Source organism: Nicotiana tabacum, chromosome 1 (assembly GCF_000715075.1).
Source record: "Nicotiana tabacum cultivar K326 chromosome 1, ASM71507v2, whole genome shotgun sequence".
NCBI classification, from domain to species: Eukaryota; Viridiplantae; Streptophyta; class Magnoliopsida; order Solanales; family Solanaceae; genus Nicotiana; species Nicotiana tabacum.
Genome location: NC_134080.1, coordinates 116,596,252 through 116,617,196, shown reverse-complemented (window position 1 = coordinate 116,617,196; position 20,945 = coordinate 116,596,252). Strand labels below are relative to the sequence as shown.

At 34.5% G+C, this 20,945-nt stretch overlaps 2 protein-coding genes across 3 annotated transcripts; one reads left to right on the top strand and one right to left on the bottom strand.

Annotated features, from left to right (window-relative positions):
• Positions 1 to 840: 840 nt before the first annotated feature.
• LOC107769620 (uncharacterized) lies at positions 841 to 12,047 on the top strand. Its single transcript, XM_075253031.1, has 6 exons — positions 841 to 2,164; positions 2,263 to 2,344; positions 2,444 to 2,539; positions 10,589 to 10,692; positions 10,772 to 10,908; positions 11,630 to 12,047. The coding sequence occupies exons 1-6, from the start codon at positions 2,082 to 2,084 to the stop codon at positions 11,710 to 11,712; spliced, it is 585 nt and encodes a 194-aa protein (XP_075109132.1). The 5' UTR covers positions 841 to 2,081; the 3' UTR covers positions 11,713 to 12,047.
• Positions 12,048 to 14,992: 2,945 nt separating this feature from the next.
• LOC107815417 (replication protein A 70 kDa DNA-binding subunit A) lies at positions 14,993 to 19,213 on the bottom strand. Of its 2 annotated transcripts, XR_001654730.2 has the most exons (3): positions 18,707 to 19,213; positions 15,316 to 17,807; positions 14,993 to 15,236 (listed from the first exon to the last, which is right to left on the bottom strand). XR_001654730.2 is itself a non-coding variant. In XM_075253037.1 (2 exons), the coding sequence occupies exons 1-2, from the start codon at positions 18,991 to 18,993 to the stop codon at positions 15,368 to 15,370; spliced, it is 2,727 nt and encodes a 908-aa protein (XP_075109138.1). In that variant the 5' UTR covers positions 18,994 to 19,213; the 3' UTR covers positions 14,993 to 15,367. The 2 variants fall into 2 exon arrangements, 1 of the variants encoding a protein (XP_075109138.1); XM_075253037.1 differs by having other exon boundaries at positions 14,993 to 17,807.
• Positions 19,214 to 20,945: the final 1,732 nt, after the last annotated feature.

Below are 20,945 nucleotides of genomic sequence, written 5' to 3'. Positions count from 1 at the left end.
AACTAGCAACTTATTAACTAGAATATGTTGTCAACAAATCTCTCTGTAAATTAAGCTTCTCAAGACTACAACATTTTCTCATCTAACTTCAATAAATACATTATAAGTTAAAAGTTTAAGTGGATCATTCTGCCATAGACGGTGTCCAACTTAAATAAGAAACTTAGCATAGGCAAATGTGACATTGACCTCTTTACTTCCTTCAAAATTTCAATTTCCAATAGTATCTTCCTCTATACTACTTTTTGGTTTTTCTCTTTGCTACATATCAACTAATCGAGCTACCTATATAATTGTTCGGTTGCCTAAATTCGATTTTGGTGGTTAATTTGACTAATTTTATAATGATAACCCATCAAAATTCAAAAAATTAGAACATGCATTATCGAAGTAGATGAAAAATATCATCAAATTATTTTGAAGTCAAATATAAAATTCGGCTTTCAAATTCAATTTATGATAATTAACCCGGCAAAATACAAAGGTCGGTTGGCCGAAACTAATTACATTTGCTAGTCAAAAAGTAAGTGTGATATATATATATATATATATTATTTTTGGGAGCAGCTAAAAATATATATTTCTCTAATTAATCTAAGGATGGAGGGAATGTTTAGTCGTGGGGATGGAATAAAAGAAACTAGTTTCAACAAACAAAAGGTTATCAAGATTTGGGCCAACGTTGGACCTTAAAAGTAATTGGGTCGCTTAGACAGCCCAAAATAAAAGGCCCAAAACAATAAAGTCAGACAAGTGAAAATTCCATTTGCCCATCAAATTAAACCCCAAGCACCTTCTCAGGCTAAAAGGAACACCAAGTTTTGGCAAACTTGAGTATCCCTCTCTCTTTTTTTTCCTATCTAATCTAATAGTTTTTCTGATTTGAAATATGTTTGGGAAGTTAATGACTTTTTTTCAATTTTATTTATGCTGTATCGAGATATTTAGAATTTAGGGTTAGGCCCCATTTGATTTGAGTGTTTTTGAGATTTTTTTCTCACAGAAAAATCACCTTAATTTGGATTTATTGGAACGAGTTTTTTTCTTGATTCTTGATAGTTTTAGGCTTGTTTTTTTTTTTTTAATTTACTTTATATTCATAACTTTCTTGGCTTACTTTTTCTGCTCTCTCTTAGAAAAACAAGTGAAAGTACAAACCTCTTTGTTCTCTAGGTATATAACAACATTCTTCGACTTGTTCTTTCTTTTCTTCTTCTTCGTAAGCGAAATTTTAGTTCTTGAAACTTGCATTCCAGCATAGAAGAAAGAAATTAAAGAAAGGTAGAGAAACCAAAAGGGTCGCTAAATGCTTGAAGAAACAGAGAAGTTTATGTTTATCTTAGTTTGGTGTAAAAATCTAATCTTTTTTTCTATTTTTGGTGATGAAATGGAACTGGGTTTGTAATGTGGTACCCGATTTTATTATAACTGGATCATCGAATTTTTCTTTGTGGTTTTTTTCCTTCTAATAGATGCATTGGGTTTTGGAGGTACTAATTTTTTCTTTTTTGATGATATCAATGCTAAAAAAAATGCATTGGTGTTTATTTGGGTCTGCATGTGGTTGAAGATAAAATCTAAGTGTTGGATTGACTTGTTTTTGGTTTTCGTTTCAGAAAGATGTGTTTTTTTTTTACTTTGCAGGTAAATTTAGCTCAGCATTTTTACAACTGTGATTGAATTTTTATCTTAACTAAGTCTTATGTTTGTCTTTTTTTTTAAAAAAAAAGTTTCTTGTTAATGGGTTTTCTTCTTTTGTTAATGGGTTTTAACTTTCATTTCAAAGTGTTATGTTTTTTATTTATCTTTTTGTGACTATGGTTGAGGTTGGATAGTGGTTTCCCCAGTAAATTTCATTAATGAGTGGTTATATTAGTGTTGTGAAAGTCAGAATTTTGAAATTCTCTTAACTGATAAAAAAAAGTCAAAAATTTGAAATAAATAGATGCCTTTTAAGTTGTGGGACTAGTTGGTATTTGGCATCTTTTAGTCTCTTGTTTTTGGATATTAACCAGCTTATGTTAATTGCAAATGGATGTTGGCGCATGCATTTGTGTAAATATCTGTGATATTTTATATTGATGTTAAAGCCCTTTTTGTTTTGCTATTTTTTAAATTGTGGTCGCCGAGGGTCTATCGGAAACAACTTCTCTGACCTTTCCGGGTAGGGGTAGGGCTGCGAACAATTTACTGGGTTTGTTGTCGTTGTTGTCTATATTCATCTAATTAATGGATTTATTTTCACATCTGAATGCAAAGCAGGAGTACTTTACTGAAGCTAAAAATAGGTTGGAAAAGTTATCAGAAACTCATTCATCAGTGGAGAATTCTCAGAGGTGATAATGTAAGCTCATTAATCACTGTTTCCCTAGCTGATTGACCTCTAATACCCTAGGGATTTTTCTAATTATTGCCTTTTTTTTGTTTTGTTTCCAATGCTCAGGTCATAACTATCAGTGGAAAAGATAAAGGCGAGACTGGTACCATTAAACGTGTCATACGTTCCCAAAACCGTGTAATCATTGAGGGCAAAAACCTGGTTAGCATTTTTCTTGGCACATGCTTTATATCCTTTAAACGTGTCTTGTGGTAATTTACCCTGTTTGTCAAACATATTTTGTCATAATTTAGTTCTTTTTCACTTTTTTTTTTTTTGCATTGTTTCCAAAATCCTGTTTTTATCTGCTTACTTGTTATTATGTATTAAGGAGTCCTATTGTCGAATTGATACTAATGAGTGAGAGAAGATTTAACGTCAATTTGAGAATCTTAACTCATAAAGTTCACTTAATTCCAACTTTGAAGTTGCAACTTGCAAACAGATTTCAAGTCTTACAACTGTTTTTGTTTCTCCTCTTCTGTGTCTCGTCATCTTGGATAGTTACGCTTATCTTTGGTTATATTTTTTCAATGCAAGGGTTATGCAAGAGGTTTTTCAATGCTTATGCTTATCTTCGAGTTATTTTATTGCATGTAAATGAAATGTGGAACCATAAACTGAATTCGAGTATTTTTTGGATTCTTTATTTTATTTTTTAATTTTATTAAGTTCAACTAATTTCATTTATACAGTACAACGTATATATCAAATAAATAATTTAGATTTGAAAAATTGTCCTTAAAAATATTGAATGAATTAATCATAAATTATGAGATTTAAAAAAAAAAATTGCCTTTGAAAGAAGATATTAATGGTAGAGAAAATGAAAAGAGATTGTCTCTCAAGTTTGAAGACATTTCTATCTAATCTTACACCATCTTCAGAAATTTTGGAAAGTACAATCTACAATGAAAATTATGATGCTCTTAATTCCCTTTTTGTCTTTTGTTGGTATAATGATTAAAATATTACTTAGATCACCTATTCATGTTCCATTCCCCCACCATGAGTACCTGATTTTAGCTTAGTACTTCGGAAGTCTGAGAACCTGGTTGTTTTGGCTTGAATCGAGAATTTTGACAGTTTGACCTTTGGGTCATCTAAAGCTTCACTGGTTGTCTTCTGGGAATGATTTAACATTATGAGCTTCTTAGTAAGTTTCCAAGTATAAAATGGCTGTCTCAAAAATAAAATCCATGCTTAATGATCAAAAAAATAGTGCAAGAGGCTAGTTTAGTATGTTTAGTCGCCCGCACAATGTAAAAAGGGCCAAGGAGGATCCTATCCTAAAGTAGAAGGAGGCGGAGTAGGAGCTATAATTGATTGTTGAGTCCCTAGTGTTGTATAGCATCTATTTTAGTTTATGAATATATCTACAGTATCAGGATATTCAAAATTAAGTATGTGCCATATTTTATGGTGAAGCCATCATAACCATGTTTCTCTTACGTTCGGATATATGCTCAAAGTGGAGGGGTTGTGTATTTAGAACTGAGGACTTATTTGATGAACTAGAAAGTTTGTTGTTAGAGTTTCCTTTGCGTTGCCTTTCCAAATCTTGGCTCTTACATGAATGTTTTCTTTCTAATAGTTGTGGTCCAATATATGGTGTCTTGTGAATTTACATAGAAAATTGACAAGTTGTTCGGACAATCTGATAGTTGTTTTTTTATGGTATGCGTCACACCTCTTTTTTTTCTACACCCCGTAAAGGGTATAAGGGAGTTTTTCCAATTAAAGGACAATCGAAACGGGATTATTTACATTAAATTCAGAGTCGCCACTTGGGATAATTTATAGTGTCCCAAGTCACCGGTTAGAATCCCGAATCGAGGAAAATATTGACTCTGTATTACAGTCCGCGAGTCAGAAATCCAGGTAAGGAATTCTGTTAATCCGGGAGAAGGTGTTAGGCATTCCCGAATTCCGTGGTTCTAGCGCGGTCGCTTAACAATTTATACTTGGCTTAAATTATTTAATTACGTGTTTAGAAACTACATGCATTTTACCTTTACCGCTTTTAACTACGTGATTTGCTCGTACTTAAAGAATTATCGAGTTACGCATACGTATACTCGTGTGGTTTGGCGTGTCAAGAGTCATGTCACGCGTACGTGTACACAATTCACAACACTTAGTTTATTTTTAAAAAAACTTAGTCAAAGTCGCGCGGACGTGCGTACCTTAATTTATTTTGAAAATCGTAATTATGTCACGCGAACATGTACACAATCACGATTATTGATTTATTAAGATCATACCTAAAAAAGCATACTATCGATTTGGTTCTGATGTAAATATGTGAATGCAAGATTTTCATGGATCAACAGTGAGCCTTCCTCATTCTCACATTTTAGGATTAAAATTTCAAAAAATTAAATACTTGCAGTCTTAAGAACTATGTTAACAGAAAACAAAAATATTACCACACAAAGCGACAAATTTTGCTAACATAGAAAACTGAGCAAAACGAAAAATGAAACTTTATCTTTTGATATTAAAACAAAACTTCAAACAAGCTACCTAGAGCACTTTATGAATTATATATCTTAAGCACATAATCTTTCTCTAGCACATAATCTTTCTTCTCCCTCTTTTTTTAAAAAATAAAACATTCCTTCCAAATTAACACTTAGAAATTTCCAACTTTCATGGCTAGGTAGTTAAAAATTATAAATGTTTAATCAGAGAAGAAAAACTTTTCTTTATGTAAAAGAAACTTGCTACAATCTTATAAAGAAAGTTTATTATAGTTTATAGTCTATTCACAAGAATGATTAGAAAAAGTTAACCTATTTGTGACTTAAGGATACTATAGCACTATTTTTGTCCATAATTAACAACTCTTTATTACTGTTTTAAAAGTTTGGCCGTAATTGCGCGAACACATACTCCGGTTTATTTTTAGAAATCTTGATTGTATTACGCGGACGTATACACAATCACAATTGTGTTTTTCAACGGCCCTAAAGGCTTTTCTACGAATATTAATCATTTTTATATCTAGGTTATGAAACTAATGCGGGGGCCATGCAATTTGTCACTTTCTATTATCTATATAGTCCACCTCCACTATTTGAAAGAAATTAGTTGTCTACACGTTAAGGGATTGGGCTTTTACTCATGGTATACTGCTTGTTCAAGTAAAAAGGAGTAGCCCACGTTGGATTGCTGAAAGGCCCAAATAAATAAAGCCCCATTAACTAACATTGATGCGGGCCTGGTATACGAGTCGCTGGGCTCCAAGTGAGCCCAATATCAAAATCTTAGAGATATCATGGACCATTCCCTATTTCGAACTTGGCCTAGTGATTAAAGGCCCACAATACTGAAACTCAGATTCGACTTTCAAGGCTTGGGCCAACAACGAGCCCAACTGCAAATTGATGACTCCTGAAGCTCAAACATACTAACTCTAACATTAACTTTAACTTCTACTAAATAATTTGAGAAACTTACAAAATGAACATAATTAATGTCTCTATTATATAGATGGCTAAATTAATATTTATACCCTAACACCAATTAACACCAGAATATTGATGATAAAGCTTTCAACATCTTAATTTAAGATAAAGAATTCAAAGGCTTCCTATTAAACTGACCAAAACTCCATATGAGCTAACAACATACACGAAATAGGATAGTAAATACTAACATATCCTCAACTTGAAACAGTAAAGCGTCAATCCAAACCAGCAGAGTGATATTATGACTTAAACATAATAGAAATGAATACATGCTCCTCTCAACAGTAATGAATACAAAGGCTGCCTTACACATTGATCAACAAATGAACTAGCTATTCAGCCTTGCAAACATATATAACTTCCGGATCTTAACCAGCATTTATCATGACCTTTCATACACTTTTAGCAACCAGCATAATGAATTACAAATTGTTACTAACACATCATTCCTTATTCAAAACAGAACCGTAGGAGACATAGGAAAATTAAATTGAATCAGATGACTTTTAAAAATGCAGAAACATCAAGCATACGATTATATTATTACAAACATCAACTTGAGTACACCAAACTTCATGTCCATCTCCTTTTCACACATTAGAAGGTGAGATGAATACCTGGAAATGAGAGTAAAGAGGGGGTAAGGTGCAGCAGTAGCATCAACAGGACTCAGCATTAAAAATAAACCAAAGGAAACCAGTTTTTTTTTTAGCCAAATTCAGCCCAGTAGAAGGATCAACTGATACTTAATAATCAAAAACAGTCAGAACTTGAACCAAACACTTGAAAATCAGCACATTCAAATCATTTCAACCTATGATTATTCAGGAATTGTTTCACAAATGAAAAGCCTCAAAATCTCGGAAATTTTAATGGAACAGTTAGTATATATTTTTTCAGTATTTCAGAATCTCTCCTCTCTCTCTCTCTCTCTCTTTTGTATCCTTTTTCTATATCCTTCTTCTGATTTTCAGCTCCCTTAAATGGGCATTCAATTAGTGCATTTTCCACTACAACTTATCTTCTCCATTTTAAATTATCCACTCAAATTAGTGCTTTTAGTTAATTCAATAATGTAAATACTACCCTACCACTATTAGAAGCTTCTCAATTAGTGACCACTTGCATAAAACTTATAATAGTCAATTCTTATTAATACAATGTTAAACAAGAAATTATACCAAACTAGTGAACTAAAATTATTCTGACTAAGTGATTAAACGAGATACGATTTCAAAGTTTTCTGATATACCAATTATACGAAACAAATCTACAAAACCAATCTTAAAGAAACAAACAGTGAACAGAATAATCTATATCAGAATACTGATCGAATTTCAATTGAAATTGACCAGGAAAAGAAAAAGAGATGAGGAAGACGAATATCAGAATAACACTAATGTAAATAAACAAAGACTAAGAAAGAACTCACCGGACAGGCTAGAACTTGGATTTGGCTTTGATACTCTGACTCACCCCAAACTGATGCTAATCATTTGTTCTTTATCAAGAACAAATGAACAACATCGGTTTTGTAGTGAATCGATCTTCTAATCACAAAAACTAGAGGCTTGGATCGATGCATGTCATCAGGCTCAACGGAAACTGATTTTGAACTTTTAAGGTTTGAACTTAGATTTAAAATTCGACGAGTTCCGGTCAGATTCGAAGGAAACCAATGATGGATTTGGTATGAGGGAGTTATGGGGGTTGTGTGGTGTTAATTTGGGGTCGATTGGGTAGCTAGGGTTCGGGGATTTTGGGACCGGACAGCCTCGATTGAAGATTCGAGAAGTACTAGGGTGATTCGAGGGAAACCGATCGGGGATTTGGAAAGAGGGGGTTGGGGTGGTTCTGGGGTATGATTTTGGAGGTGAACGGAGCCGGCGCCGCCACCGGAAGGCGGTGGGGAATGGTGGCGGCTGGTCTCTAGGGTTTGGGTGAGGAAGATGAGCGATGAGCTGGGGGGGATTCTGAGGGGGTGGGGTCTGTTTGGACAAATATATACTGGGGGTGAAATTGGATCCAGGCCGTTCGATCAAACGAGATCAACGGCTTGGATCATCTGTCTAAATGGAGCGACGTCGTTTGAGTGAATTAGAGACCGGATCGGTCTCAGATGAAACGGGTCGGATACGGGTGATGGGGTGCGTTCTAAACCGTTGGATGAACAATTTTTAACGACCCAGATTGAAGCATATCCAAACGACGTCGTTTGGTTTAGTATGGTGATGGGCTGGGTATTGGGGCGGGTTTGGACCGGACTGGGGGAGGGGGGGTTTCAGGTGTATTTGATTTGGGCCTCTTGAATTAAATTGAATTTGGCCCAAATTTGACTTCCTTCTCTTTCATTAATTCTTTTTCCTTTCTTTTCTTCCTTTTTTTTTCAAAAATTAAAACTTAAAAATTATAAAAGACCTAAATTAGCTTAAAAATATTAATTAACTTTAAATAATACCTATCACAAATAATTAAACACTAAATTAAAAGAAAATCACACAATTTGACCAAAATACAAAAAATATGTTATTTTTTGCGAATTTTCATTTTTGTAAAACACTTAATTATTAATTAATTCCAAAAATGTAAAAAAATCAAATCTTAAATGCAAATGCTATATTTTTTGTATTTTTAATGCATTAATAAAATTAAACATGCACACAACTATATGCAAACAATCAGGAAAATCGCACAATAATTCCTAAAAGATAACACATAATTAAAGACAAGACCTAATTTTGGGAATTATTTTGGAGCAGTTCAGCTGAGGCAAAAATCACGTGCTCACAGTATGATGTTGTTTGCAACTTAAAAAAATAAAATATCCCTACTTTTAAAGCAAAAGGCATGTTGCAATTTGAAGGTACAACTCACTATATATGAAGATTACTAGATTTATAGCCTTAATGAAAATATTGAAAAGAAAAGAGATGTTTTGATGCTATAAAGTCTAATGCAAATGAGCTGTTTCCTTCTAAAACAATGTCTAATGCAGCTGAGCTGTCTGAATTTTTTGCATAATAATAATAGTTCTACATATAGAAACCTTGAGCCACTAAACAATAGACGGTTTGTGAATATAATAATAAGTAAAGTAATAGGTAAAGAAAAAAGGAATAATTTTATATCATAAAGTGTTGGTTAGTCAGTTAACAGCATATACTAGTGTTAGGTTAGTAGATGTAGCAATTCCTAGCAAGAAAAGCTTTAAATTGAAAAGCTCATACTGGATAGAGAAGGATCTTGAGGAGTTAACAGTCCTATATGATCCTATCAACTTTCATGCCACGATTTCACGTTACCTCTGAATTTGGATTATTTCTGTCTGGGTTCAAGTGGTGATAGTATCAGCCTTTGTTGTGATTTCTTTTGCATTAAGTTTTAGTGGTGGTGTTGGAGAATGGGTGTAGACTGAAGAATGTTTAGGTTCTAATTTTCCAACGGTATACGACTGTAATCTGAGAACATAAAAATAATTTCAATGTAGTAAATCCTCATTGGTGACCGTAATATAAAGAATATGAGATAGACTGATGACACCTTTGTCAAACTATGTGGGAGGAATCGACATCAAGATTGTTAGATTGAACAAGAAACTGAGTTGCTCAAGGTGGTTTTGTTGAGATATAGCTAGTTGTAGGAGTCTGCTCACTAGTAAGAACTTCAAGACAACCTCTACACGGATTGGATTATTAGTGAACAGCAAGCAAGAATCAGTTGGTGGTGTTTTAGACAAGTAGTTGCGTTGAACTCCACTTACTTAGGGGTCGTTTGGTAGGGTGCATAAGAATAATGTTGAATAGGGTGTATTAGTAATGCTGGTATTAGTTATGCTTGCATTAGTTATGCTGGTATTAGTTATGCTGACATATTTCTTATCCATTGTTTGGTTTGATGTATTAAAGCATTGCACAGTTTCTAAAAGAATTATTTGTTTATAAAAATGCCCTCAAAACTAGTCCACACTCTAACTTTTTAAAAGAAACATATGTTGAGAAATGCTTTTATATGAAAAAGTTTAAAAAAAATTATTTTATTTGTCTACCTATATTGTAAAATAAAATTAAATATTTATTTATAAAAAAAGAAATATGTTAAGTATTTATTTATTTACTAGGGATATAATTTTATTTCTCACTATTTGGATTATTTTGAACTTGCATTAATATACTAACTAGCATATTTTAATCAAGCATAAATTTTGAAAGACAATTTTGTCTTTAACTAAGCTAATGCATGCATTAAAACCCATTGCATTGCTAATACCATTGTTTTCTATGCATTAGTTATGCATAGGATAATACCAAATAGGATGTATAACTAATGCTTGCATAACTAATGCATATGTTCAAAATGTAAACCAAACAATGTATTATTAATACGCAAAGCTAATGCATGCATTAGCTTATCTAATGCATCCTACCAAACGACCCCTTAGTGATAGCTGTATTAAGGAAGGGAGCTGTTAATTGACTAAGAAGCGCTTCAAGCTATTCTTTTTATGTAAACAATATATTTAGACTGTTGGTGTAAGAGGGATTCTTTATCTAACATGACCAAAATATTTTGGCCGTAGTTAGACTTTCTAAAGCTTTGGCAGAGGAAAAATCACTTACTTTGTTACATATTTCGGTACCCACTTGGTACTGTTTATAAATAAAATTATGTTATTTTATCAAAAACATAATCAGTATGTAAAACAAGGCTACCCCTTACTGTATTATATGCCCTTTTGCAGGTCAAGAAACATATTAAACAAGGGCAAGGCCATGAAGGTGGAATATTTACAGTTGAAGCCCCGCTACATGTATCCAATGTTCAGGTTGTGGATCCAGTCACAGGGTATGGATGTATTTATTTTTCTCTTACCATTTGTCTTTTGCTCTTAGAACATGGTGGTAGCTCATGTCTTCTTCCACAGGAAACCAACAAAGGTCGGAATTAGATACCTAGAGGATGGCTCCAAAGTAAGAGTCTCAAGAGGTATAGGAGCGTCAGGTTCTATTATTCCCTGGCCCGAGATCTTAAAAATAAGGACCACACCAAGGCCTACAATTGGTAATTATCAAATTCTTTCACCTTCGCCCGAATATGCTTCTAGATGAGTATTCTGTTGCATCTTAAATGTAGTATATGCCGTATGTTTCTTCTCTTTTTTTTTTTTTGAAGAGTTGGGGGTGGGGGAGGTTTCTTAAAAAGGTATTTCTGTTTGTAGCCTTAGAGGCATAATCTGATTTCAACTGGAAGAAGAAATTAAAGCTTAAAACCTTAAAGAGCTAAGAATCAATTGTAGACACAACTTTATGATGCAACCTTACTGTAGGATAGGTTTCATTTAAGACAAATTGTTGAAATATGTGTGACACATTATGGTGCAGTTTTAAGAAGTGTAATCTAAAATTAGATTGTAAGTCAAATTTAGATGAAGCGTGGATCTGGGGAGATCAATGATATGGTTTATTCTTCTGTTACTTTCCTGTGGGAGTACTGTTTGGGAATATGGAAGGTTGAAGCTGGGAACGGCTTGGGGATTGTGTGCTGAGTGATGATGGATGGTTCCTGAGGTGTGCGACTTAAGTATTCTTTTTGCTGGGAGTTGATGGTGCTTGTTTGACATTGTTGCTTACCGCGTTCCTTCTTTTGACTTCAAGGAAAATTTTCATACAGTTGGTTCTACCAAATTTAAGATGTTTGATTACTCTTCCAGGGTCAATTTTTGTGTGTATTCGGCTAACGTCTGATCCTCTTTCTTCTGGATGTTCTCCTTTTCTTTGTGCAGCTGGTCCCAAGGATACTCCAATGGAGGTGGTCATGGAGAGAACATATGATCCAAAAACAGGAAAATGCATGCCAGATCTCTGAGAAAATTATCTGTATTTACACATCTCAATGTGATGAAGGTGGTGCAGATGCTTGTTACCTGCATTACTTTTGTGAAAGCTGGCATAATATGGTTATTTGTTTCAGTCAGAATCTCAATGTAAACTGTTTGGCTTTAGACCAAGAGAATTTGCTACTCATTAAAATCGAGTACGCACCGAGAATTGAAAAATTGATAGGATGATCACAACCCCGATTCTACAGATATATTTGTTCCTGGTTTTAACAGATAAATATCTCAACCACGAGAATTATGGTGTACTTAAACAATCTTTGAGTTGTTTGAATTTTGTCATTCCTGGCATTTCAAACTCAGATGACAACTTCTCGCATTATGGCTCCACTGAACTATTTTTCATTAATCAAGACGAATGAGATTCCCTGCCAAGTACTTTATCAAAGAATGAGATTCCTTACAAATAGAAAAAGGAAGATCTTCTCAGTACAGCCTCTAGGCAAAGACTGGAGCTATATCCTCACACTAAAGTTTGGACGGGTCACAATTAAAAATAGAGTCTCAGCCATTACAGTTCAGAAAAAGAACGATGAGTCAAAAAACAGTCCTAAGATAAACATTAATTAGCAGTTCCAACTTAGGAGCATAGCCACTTCTTACGGTTTGGCCAAGCTTCTTGGCGGCCAAAAGTACTTTTTTCCCCAAAAAAGTATTTTTTAAAAAAATTGAGTTGTTTGGCCAATGCAGAAAAATACTTTTTACCAGCAGCAGAAGCAGTTCTTTTGCTTTTGGGAAGAAGCATAAAATTCTAGTTTCTTCCAAGAAGCAGAAGCAGAAAATTAATTTATTCAAGACACAACTATCTTCACCATAAATTTATATTTTCCAAATTATCCCTTACTAATTTAAGTTTTTTCTTTTTATTTTTGTTTCTAGTTTTTACCATCCTATTAAAATTAAATCATATATATGAATCATATTGTAACTTTTCAAAAAGTTTATTGACTTTTCTAGTTTTTGATCTTTTCTTTGTGTAATGTCTCGTAACTTTCCAAATTATCTTCTTCTTTTGTCACACTAAAGCAAATTATCTGCATCTTCTTTGGATTATCAATTCTCTTCCTACAAATAATTATTTATAATTTCTTCTATTATATGCTATTAGTTCCCGAATCTTTAAAATAGCTATCAAATCTGATTTGTGAAAATGACCTACAAATAGGTAATAAATTTACAATTGCATTGCATAATCTATCTATATATTATTAAAAGAAGAAGAAAATGCATCCATATTTAGTCAAGTGGCAGCCTCACAATAGGTCACTTGGCATTTTAGGACAAAGTTAGTAAGGTTAGGTAATAATTAGTTTCTTTTTGAATTTAAATTTTAAATAAATAAATTATATATTATGTATTGTTAATAATTAGTTACTCCCTTTAAATTAGAATGTAAACATACTTAACTATTTCTTTTACGATTTTTTATATATTTAAAATTATTTTTATTTTATGCTCGATGCCATTTTTCAAGTTTGACACTCAAAATCATCTAGTTACAACTACCATGGCTATACATAATTTCATCCGACAACATTCTTTTACCGATAAAGAATTCAACTATTATGCTAATGAAGACATTACTGCAGAGATTGACGAAGGAGATAAGCCTTCTTATATTCCTTTAGAAATGCGAGACAAGTCTTCTACTAATATGGAAGCGTTGTGTGATAGAAGTAGAGATGAAATTGTTGAGAAATATTATCATGTGTGAGTGACTGTACTTATTATTTCATGATGGATTATCAATATATAGTAATTTGTGGAATAGACTTCTAATTCAAATTGAATGATGTATTTTGATTATTCAAATCATCATGTAACAATAAGTAATTATACTATATAATAATATATGCTTTGGTATAACTATATATGTAAAATTAATTTAAATCTTTAATATATTTGTTTACTTTATATTTTATATTTTAATTAAATAAAATAAAAAATAATAAAAGTCTCTTACAATAAATATTTAAGTTTATTTTTCTCTTTAAAATAATTATAAGACCTTGGTACTATCTTTTTTGGTAATTTGACACTCAAAAGCACTTTTTGAAATGATTGGCCAAACACAAATTATTTACCAAATGTTGCAAAAAGTACTTCTTAAATGAATTGGCCAAACACAAACAATTTTTTTTCAAAAATACTTTTTAAAAAGTATTTCTGAAAAAAAATACTTTTCAAAATAAGCAGATTTTGGCAGCTTGACCAAACGGGCTCTAAGAGGAACTACACGAAGCAGGATCTTCTATTCTTGACGTATACATAAATCTATATGCAAATACAGGAAAGATACTTGAAGTAATCTCAGGTATCACATCCGATCAATCATTCATTGAGAATAAATCTGACAGAAACAACAATTTATTTGCATAAATCATATGATTCAGAAAGCTTCTAAAGGCACTTTATTCTGTGTTTCAACGCCCTTTAAGTTCAATATAGAATGATTTATTTACACAGATAAAATGGGTTCAATTGACCACAATGCTTCACAATAACATATAAGGAGACACGAGAAGAAATAATCATTGGAACAGTGAAGAGGTAGCTTAGGCTGATCGAAATGATTGTTACAAGGTAATGTACCTAATAAACATTGCTGACGCAAATAACTTCCCGCCCACCTATATCCTGTCAGTTTTAACCAGCAATCACGCCCTCTGTAATTCATATCTCATATTCTTCCTACTATAGTAACCATCAAAGGTGGCTTTTACAAACATTGAAAATGTGGAGAACAACAGCACCAGCATTTCTTAAACACCTACAAAGTAACATAAAGTTGTAGCTTGAAGTCCCCAGTTGGTGGTCAATATTATCACTCTCAACTAAACTAGCAAGATGTTCAGTCCCTTTTTGCATTACGGCAATCAAAACTCCAGCACTGGCACAGTTCCTTAACCCTTTTTATGTCACAAAGAAAAATAATAATTTTTGTACTAGAAGTTAATACACAAATTCTTTGGTCTATCGACCTTTTGCACCTTTCAGATGCAGCCACAGAGCAAGTTTATCGCCTACTACTTAACAGAAACTATTTTGTCGGATAATAGGAATGTGAGACCCTTGAGGATTTAATAAAATCAGAATTATACGTTAAAAGAAATACACTGTTCATCTTGGTCTTCTCACTGTCATAATAATTGGTCAATACCAGAATCACTTTTGAGTGCTATCGAATATGAAGCTTATTACCCAATTATTAGGTATTCAAGGACATGAATACAGATGACACATCACAGATGAAAAAAGATAAATAAGTAACATTAATATAGCAGTCTACACTATAACACAGGAATTTTGCTCTAAAAAGGACGAAACCACAAAGACGGATTACCTAAAAAGAACAATAAAAGAGATCAAGAAAAACTTAAACAGGAAATAATTTACAGGGAAGAGCAAAAACATGTCGCTCCTCAAAACTGAAGACAACTTTAAGCCCAGGCATCCAGGAACACTAGCGCAAAATTTCAGCCCCAAGTAGTCACTGTATAGAAAGAAGGCAAAATGCAAGCGTCAAGAAGCTTTCTCTAAAGCAGAAGATGATCCATGAAGGTACTACCTACCGTAGAGAAGGCATCTACCCGCACAGGACAACTTTATATGCTCAAAGGTTGATCAAAATCCACCAACACGTTGCCTTGGAGGATTCCCATATCTTCCAGGAGTCATGTTATTGGCAGCGGGTGCACTGCTTACACCTGGGCAATCTCTTGCCCAATGTCCAAGCTGATGGCATTTATAACACTCAACGGAAGCACCACCACTGCTCATTCCTGAAGCAGGAGTCATGTTAGTGGCAGGGGGTGCATTGCTTACACCTGGGCAATCTCTTGCCCAATGTCCAAACTGATGGCATTTATAGCACTCACCGGAAGCACCATCACTGCTCATTCCTGAAGTTACCCTATTGCCAAAGCCACCTCCATATGCCTGGCCCTGACCACTCATGATGCTTGGACAGTTTGAAGCACTATGGCCTGTTCCACCACAACTATTACAGCTCATATACATGCCTGTAGAACCAGGTGGAGCAAACTGCGAGCCAGTAAACTGATTTCCGTATTGACCTTGCTGATTTCCCTGCAGTCCACTTTCTCTGCTGATACTGCTATTGCTGCCACCATAATTTGCAACAGGATTCATCGGTTCTATGGTTCTACTCCCAAATCCAGCATTATTATACACTGAAGTTGGAGTTGCATTATCTGTCTTAGGAGGCAGAGTACTGGATTCCTGCCCATTGTTCTTGTCTATCAAATCCAACAGAAACCGGATCTCTGATTGGAAGTTCAGCTTCTCTGCTTTGACCACTGTTGACTTAACGCGCTGTTCATCGCTAAACATCTCTTCTTTCACTTTCAATTTGAAGATAAATTTGTTAAATAAGACATTACGCATGATATCTGTAAATCTATCATCATCCTGCCCCTCATATTTTAGGAAATACAGTTCTTTTGCAGAGACACCCATGATCTGGTCACCACATTCCTGAAATGCAGTAACCCAGGTTAAGCCAGTATGGTCCTGAATCTGGAACTGAAGAATGTACCTATATTCGCATTCATCAACAGTCTGATCACACCTGTCACACCGCCATTTCCCATCCCCATTATTTGTCACTTTTTTGTTGCACTGTCGATCTCCTATCATGAGGGGACAGGCAGGATAGCAAAAGTTCTCACCCTTTATAAATGTAACAGTGGCACTTATTGTGATCCAATCTGGCTTCTCGGAAGTGCCCAATCGTTCATCTTTGATTTGAGATATAGTTTTTCGCACATCTGTCCGACCAATGCTGCTCACTTCTCGGGAAAGAGATACTGATGGCATGTTCTTTCCCTCCCTCTCGAACCATGCCTTCAGTTTTAGAGCTTCAGGAAAATCCGGTTCTGTAAACAACTTGCTTGTAGATATAGTACCTACAGATTTTCCATTAAAATCATTTACTCTACCAGCTTTGACTGCCAAAACAGGGGAAGCTCCAGAATCACACATACTTTGAAGTGTTTGACCTTCTGCATTGCAGAAATTTCCCCACAAAGTTAATTCAACACTTTTGCCAGACATGTCCTTCAGCTGGAGAACTCTTTTCTGAGTTTCTGTACCATTTTTCCTCATTATTGAGCTAGATGGACTTATTGAAGACACCACACCAATCACATCTACCACACTATTGTTCTCCAAGGCCTCAATATCACTGATTGGCCGAAAATGAAATTGTTGTTGAGGAATAGTCCTGTCATCCTCAAAACAAGGTTGAACCACTGATGTGCTCTCGAGCATAATTTCATGGTCATTTGGAAGGTGATTGTAAGATTTCTGAGCTGGTCTCAAGCTACCCTTGGAAATCAAATACACTCTACCTGGCTCAATCTGGTGGTAAAATTGGTCAGCTACAGAGTTAAAGCATGTTACTCTTATTTCTCCTCCATCAGAATCAAGAAGATCAAAAGAGAATACTTTTCCATCACCCCTTTGATTGTTGTAGTGTCTGAGTTCTGCCTTAGCAGTAACCCTGGCCTTGATAGTCCATCGACCCTGATATGGATTGAGAGCAGCAATTGGAACAATCCTCGGCGGTGCTTCGTTCTTGGCTATAGGTCCTCTGTTTGAGTACAACGGTGGTGGCTGCTGATAAGAAGACTGAGGATGCTGCTGATAAGAAGGCTGAGGTGGCCGCACATAATTATTCATCGGAGCCCGTGAAATCGCTGGACCAGATTCTGCTTTGGGGTAAAGGGGTGCACTTGTTGAACTATATCTTTCAGAGTCAATATTACCAGCAGAGGAAGTATTATAACCAATGCTACGGGTTGACTCGGGAGATCGCATCCCACCAGGCATATTTGATCTTGGAGCTGAGCTTGAAGTAGCTGAAACAGCAGTAAAGGATTGAGGGCTGCCACTTAAACCACCTAATTGATTGGTGGAAGGCTGAAGTGGGGCAGCTGGCCCTGGCACTGAAGGACTAATACCATTTGGGAGATAATGCTTTGGTTCTCCAATGGTATCACATGTCTCCAGTAAAATATCTAATTCAATGACAATGATGATCCTGTTTGAAGAATTAGACAAGAAAAATCAATAAACAAACACTTAAAGCTACAAGTATGATTCTCAAAGACACTTACAAAAAATGAAGTGTGTGTATATATAGTTTCTTATTGGAAAGTGTAGCTGGAAATTACTGGCATGGTGGGGTTGCAGGTAAGCTGTTTGCTAATTTTGTTTGAAAGAGCCAATCTCAGAAAGCTCATCATACAAAAGTGTCATCCACTCACCTTAGAGGAAAAATTTACAATTAGGGTCTAACTATACACAACATATAAGATGTGCTTCAAATCACAGCAGTGTCACTAGAGGAGAAGCCAATCTACGAACCTAAAAAGTTGCAACACCAACTGCAGGAGCAAAGCATATACACAGAAGTTTACCATATACACATTTAAGGAACCCTGTTATAATAGGAAAAAGTTTACCACATACACAAAAGTTTAAACCCAAGTTGAGCCTATTCTTAATTAGGTTTATAAAGCAATCCTAGGTAACTTAGCTATAAGCAAGCACGCAATAACAGCCCCTAATAACGATCAACAAAAAAGAAAAAGTCCACCACTCTCCCAGGATTTTTTGGTTTATAAGGTATAGAAGATAAAAACAAATTCACAGACACAAATTATTGAACATAATCACCTTTTTTTCTCCCATTGCTTTGACCGTCCTAAACAATACGGGAGTTCGTGCTAAAATTTGCAAACAGCTAATTAAATAACAAGTATAAGCAATTGACTTTCTCAAGCCTAATAATCATATATATATCCAAGAAACATACACAGTTCTTGTGGCGAAGCATCTTAATGAAAAAACTCACTCAAGGTGCACATATGCAATCCGAAATTTCAAGCATTTATATCATATAAATTGACAAAATTGAAGGAAAATCAGAGAAATTACATTCGATTTTGGATGTTATTACAAACGAACTGATTCATCTGAATAATAGATCCTTTTTGAATCTGTTGAGACCGAATAAGATCGTTTTTTTGCGTAGCTAACATCCCTTGCTGAAGAAACTCCCCGTCCGATAAAAGGATCCGGTACCGTTCGTTATTGTTATTCTGATTCTGAGTGTTCACTAACCGAATATCTGTGATTTGTAACACCGGTTTAAAATCCTCCGCATGTGCTTCGCGGTTCGTTAGAATCGCTATCGCGCCTTCCGTCAAGTTTATCGGCGGCATTTTTTCCGGCGAAATTACACTTTTTTTCTCGAGAAACTGACAGAGAAAGAGAAAGAGTGAGTTGAAAGTGAAGCGGAAGAGCTTTTCAAAACCCTAAAAAAGGAAGCGGGATAGAATAGAACTGAGCGGGCGCGAAACTGAAATAAAAGGGGGAAGACGTTCTTTTTTTGTGATGTGGGTAATGACAGGATTGGCCTTTTATTCGCTGCTTGAGGCTTCTGAGAGAAGCTTGGAAGTTTTGATCGGAGGTTCTACAGAGTAGAGTAATTACTAATTGCAAAGGAAGCCACAAGTTTTTTTAAGTTTAGCGATGTAGACTATCAGGTTTTAAAAAGAAGAAATGAACCACAAAAGTAATTAAAGCAAAACAGGTCGTGGAACGTGCTGGCACTTCAACTAATTTCACGAGGCACCCATTATTTTCTACTAGCACAAGTTAATATACTTTTAGTCTACTAGTATACTTTAATTTAGGCTTATATTTAACAATAGTAGACATTTGATTTAGGTTTTATATTTAGAAAATACTAGTATACTACTCCCTCCGTCCCACTTATTGAAGCTACTATTGTTTACCTAGGCACAAATTTTAAGAAAAAAATGAATTTTTTTAAAACTTATGATCTAACATAAATATTTGATATTTGTCTGATTATAAATGATCTCATTAAAGGTAAATAAAAAATTAAAAGTGAATTATTTTTAAATATAAAAATATAATATTTTTTAAGAATAAATTAAACAGGAAAGTGTGCAATATATGGGAATATATACAACAACAAATAGTAACGCCTTAAGAAAGGATAAAATTGTTTTGGACGAAGTGTTGTTTACTATTAATTACGTTACAACTCTTTTATTTATATTTGTCTGTTTGTTTTGGTCATCTCATTTCTCTTCTTCAAACACTAGCCCCGGTGCTTAACTCAAATTAGGGGTTGAAGAAGAATAGACAAACATGATGTATTGTGTCCATGGTGTTTGTGTTTTTCAGTGGTGGATAAGAATAAAAGAAGAGGCCATGTAGTAGGTGTGACAAACGATGATATTGCGGTATTTCAGTGATAGAGACGATGGATAGAAGATTAAGAATGAGCATAAAGTTTCAAAATTTTCTGCAATTAATTTGTATGAGTTTTGAGCCTAAAAATCACAATTTAAGTAAAGCCCGGTCCACATGGGGCCTACACAAGTGCAATAAAATTATGAAAATACTTGGGAATAATTATTTCATCAATAGATAAGTGTTAGATTAATGAAAGAATTGTTATTATCCTGCCTGTATTTGTAAATAATGATTCTGGAAATTAGAACGTTAGCTTATAAACGTAAATATAAATAAAACATAAGTTAATTCGAGCCCACTGAATTCACAGTGTTTCCTTAAGGAATTTAATCCCCTCCTAGTACCCAAGGTTATAGATTATTTCCTCCCAGGATAAAACGAATTACACACTGGTGTAGCGGTACTTCAAACCCCAGTGTTTCAGCGAACACAAAGTTCGACAGCAAATCACACTTATGGATGCTTTGTTTGTAGTTAAAAATAATGCAGAATAAGGAGGACAACTCAGAAGTCGAATGGAAATTATGAAAGGAAGGAATGCAAAGTATAGCCAATGTTGAATTCTTACTGAAGAGAATATCAGATTGCAATTCGTTTTTCAAGTGTATACGCAGTGTATATAGAGTGTATATCCAGTGTATACAGAGTGTATATTAAGTGTATACAGAGTGTTTCGAGTGTTTTTTCCGATGTGTTCTTCTTTCTCTACAACTTCTGCTCTATTTATAGCAGTCATGTGAGAGAAATCTGCCCCCTCCATGGTGCAACAAGCATTAGGCTATCATGAAGGAAGCACTTACATGGTGGAATGTACACTTGCTTGGTGGGAGGAGCACTTGCACCATTGTGGGAGGTGCACTAGGCTGCTTATTGTTTAGTGTTGCAA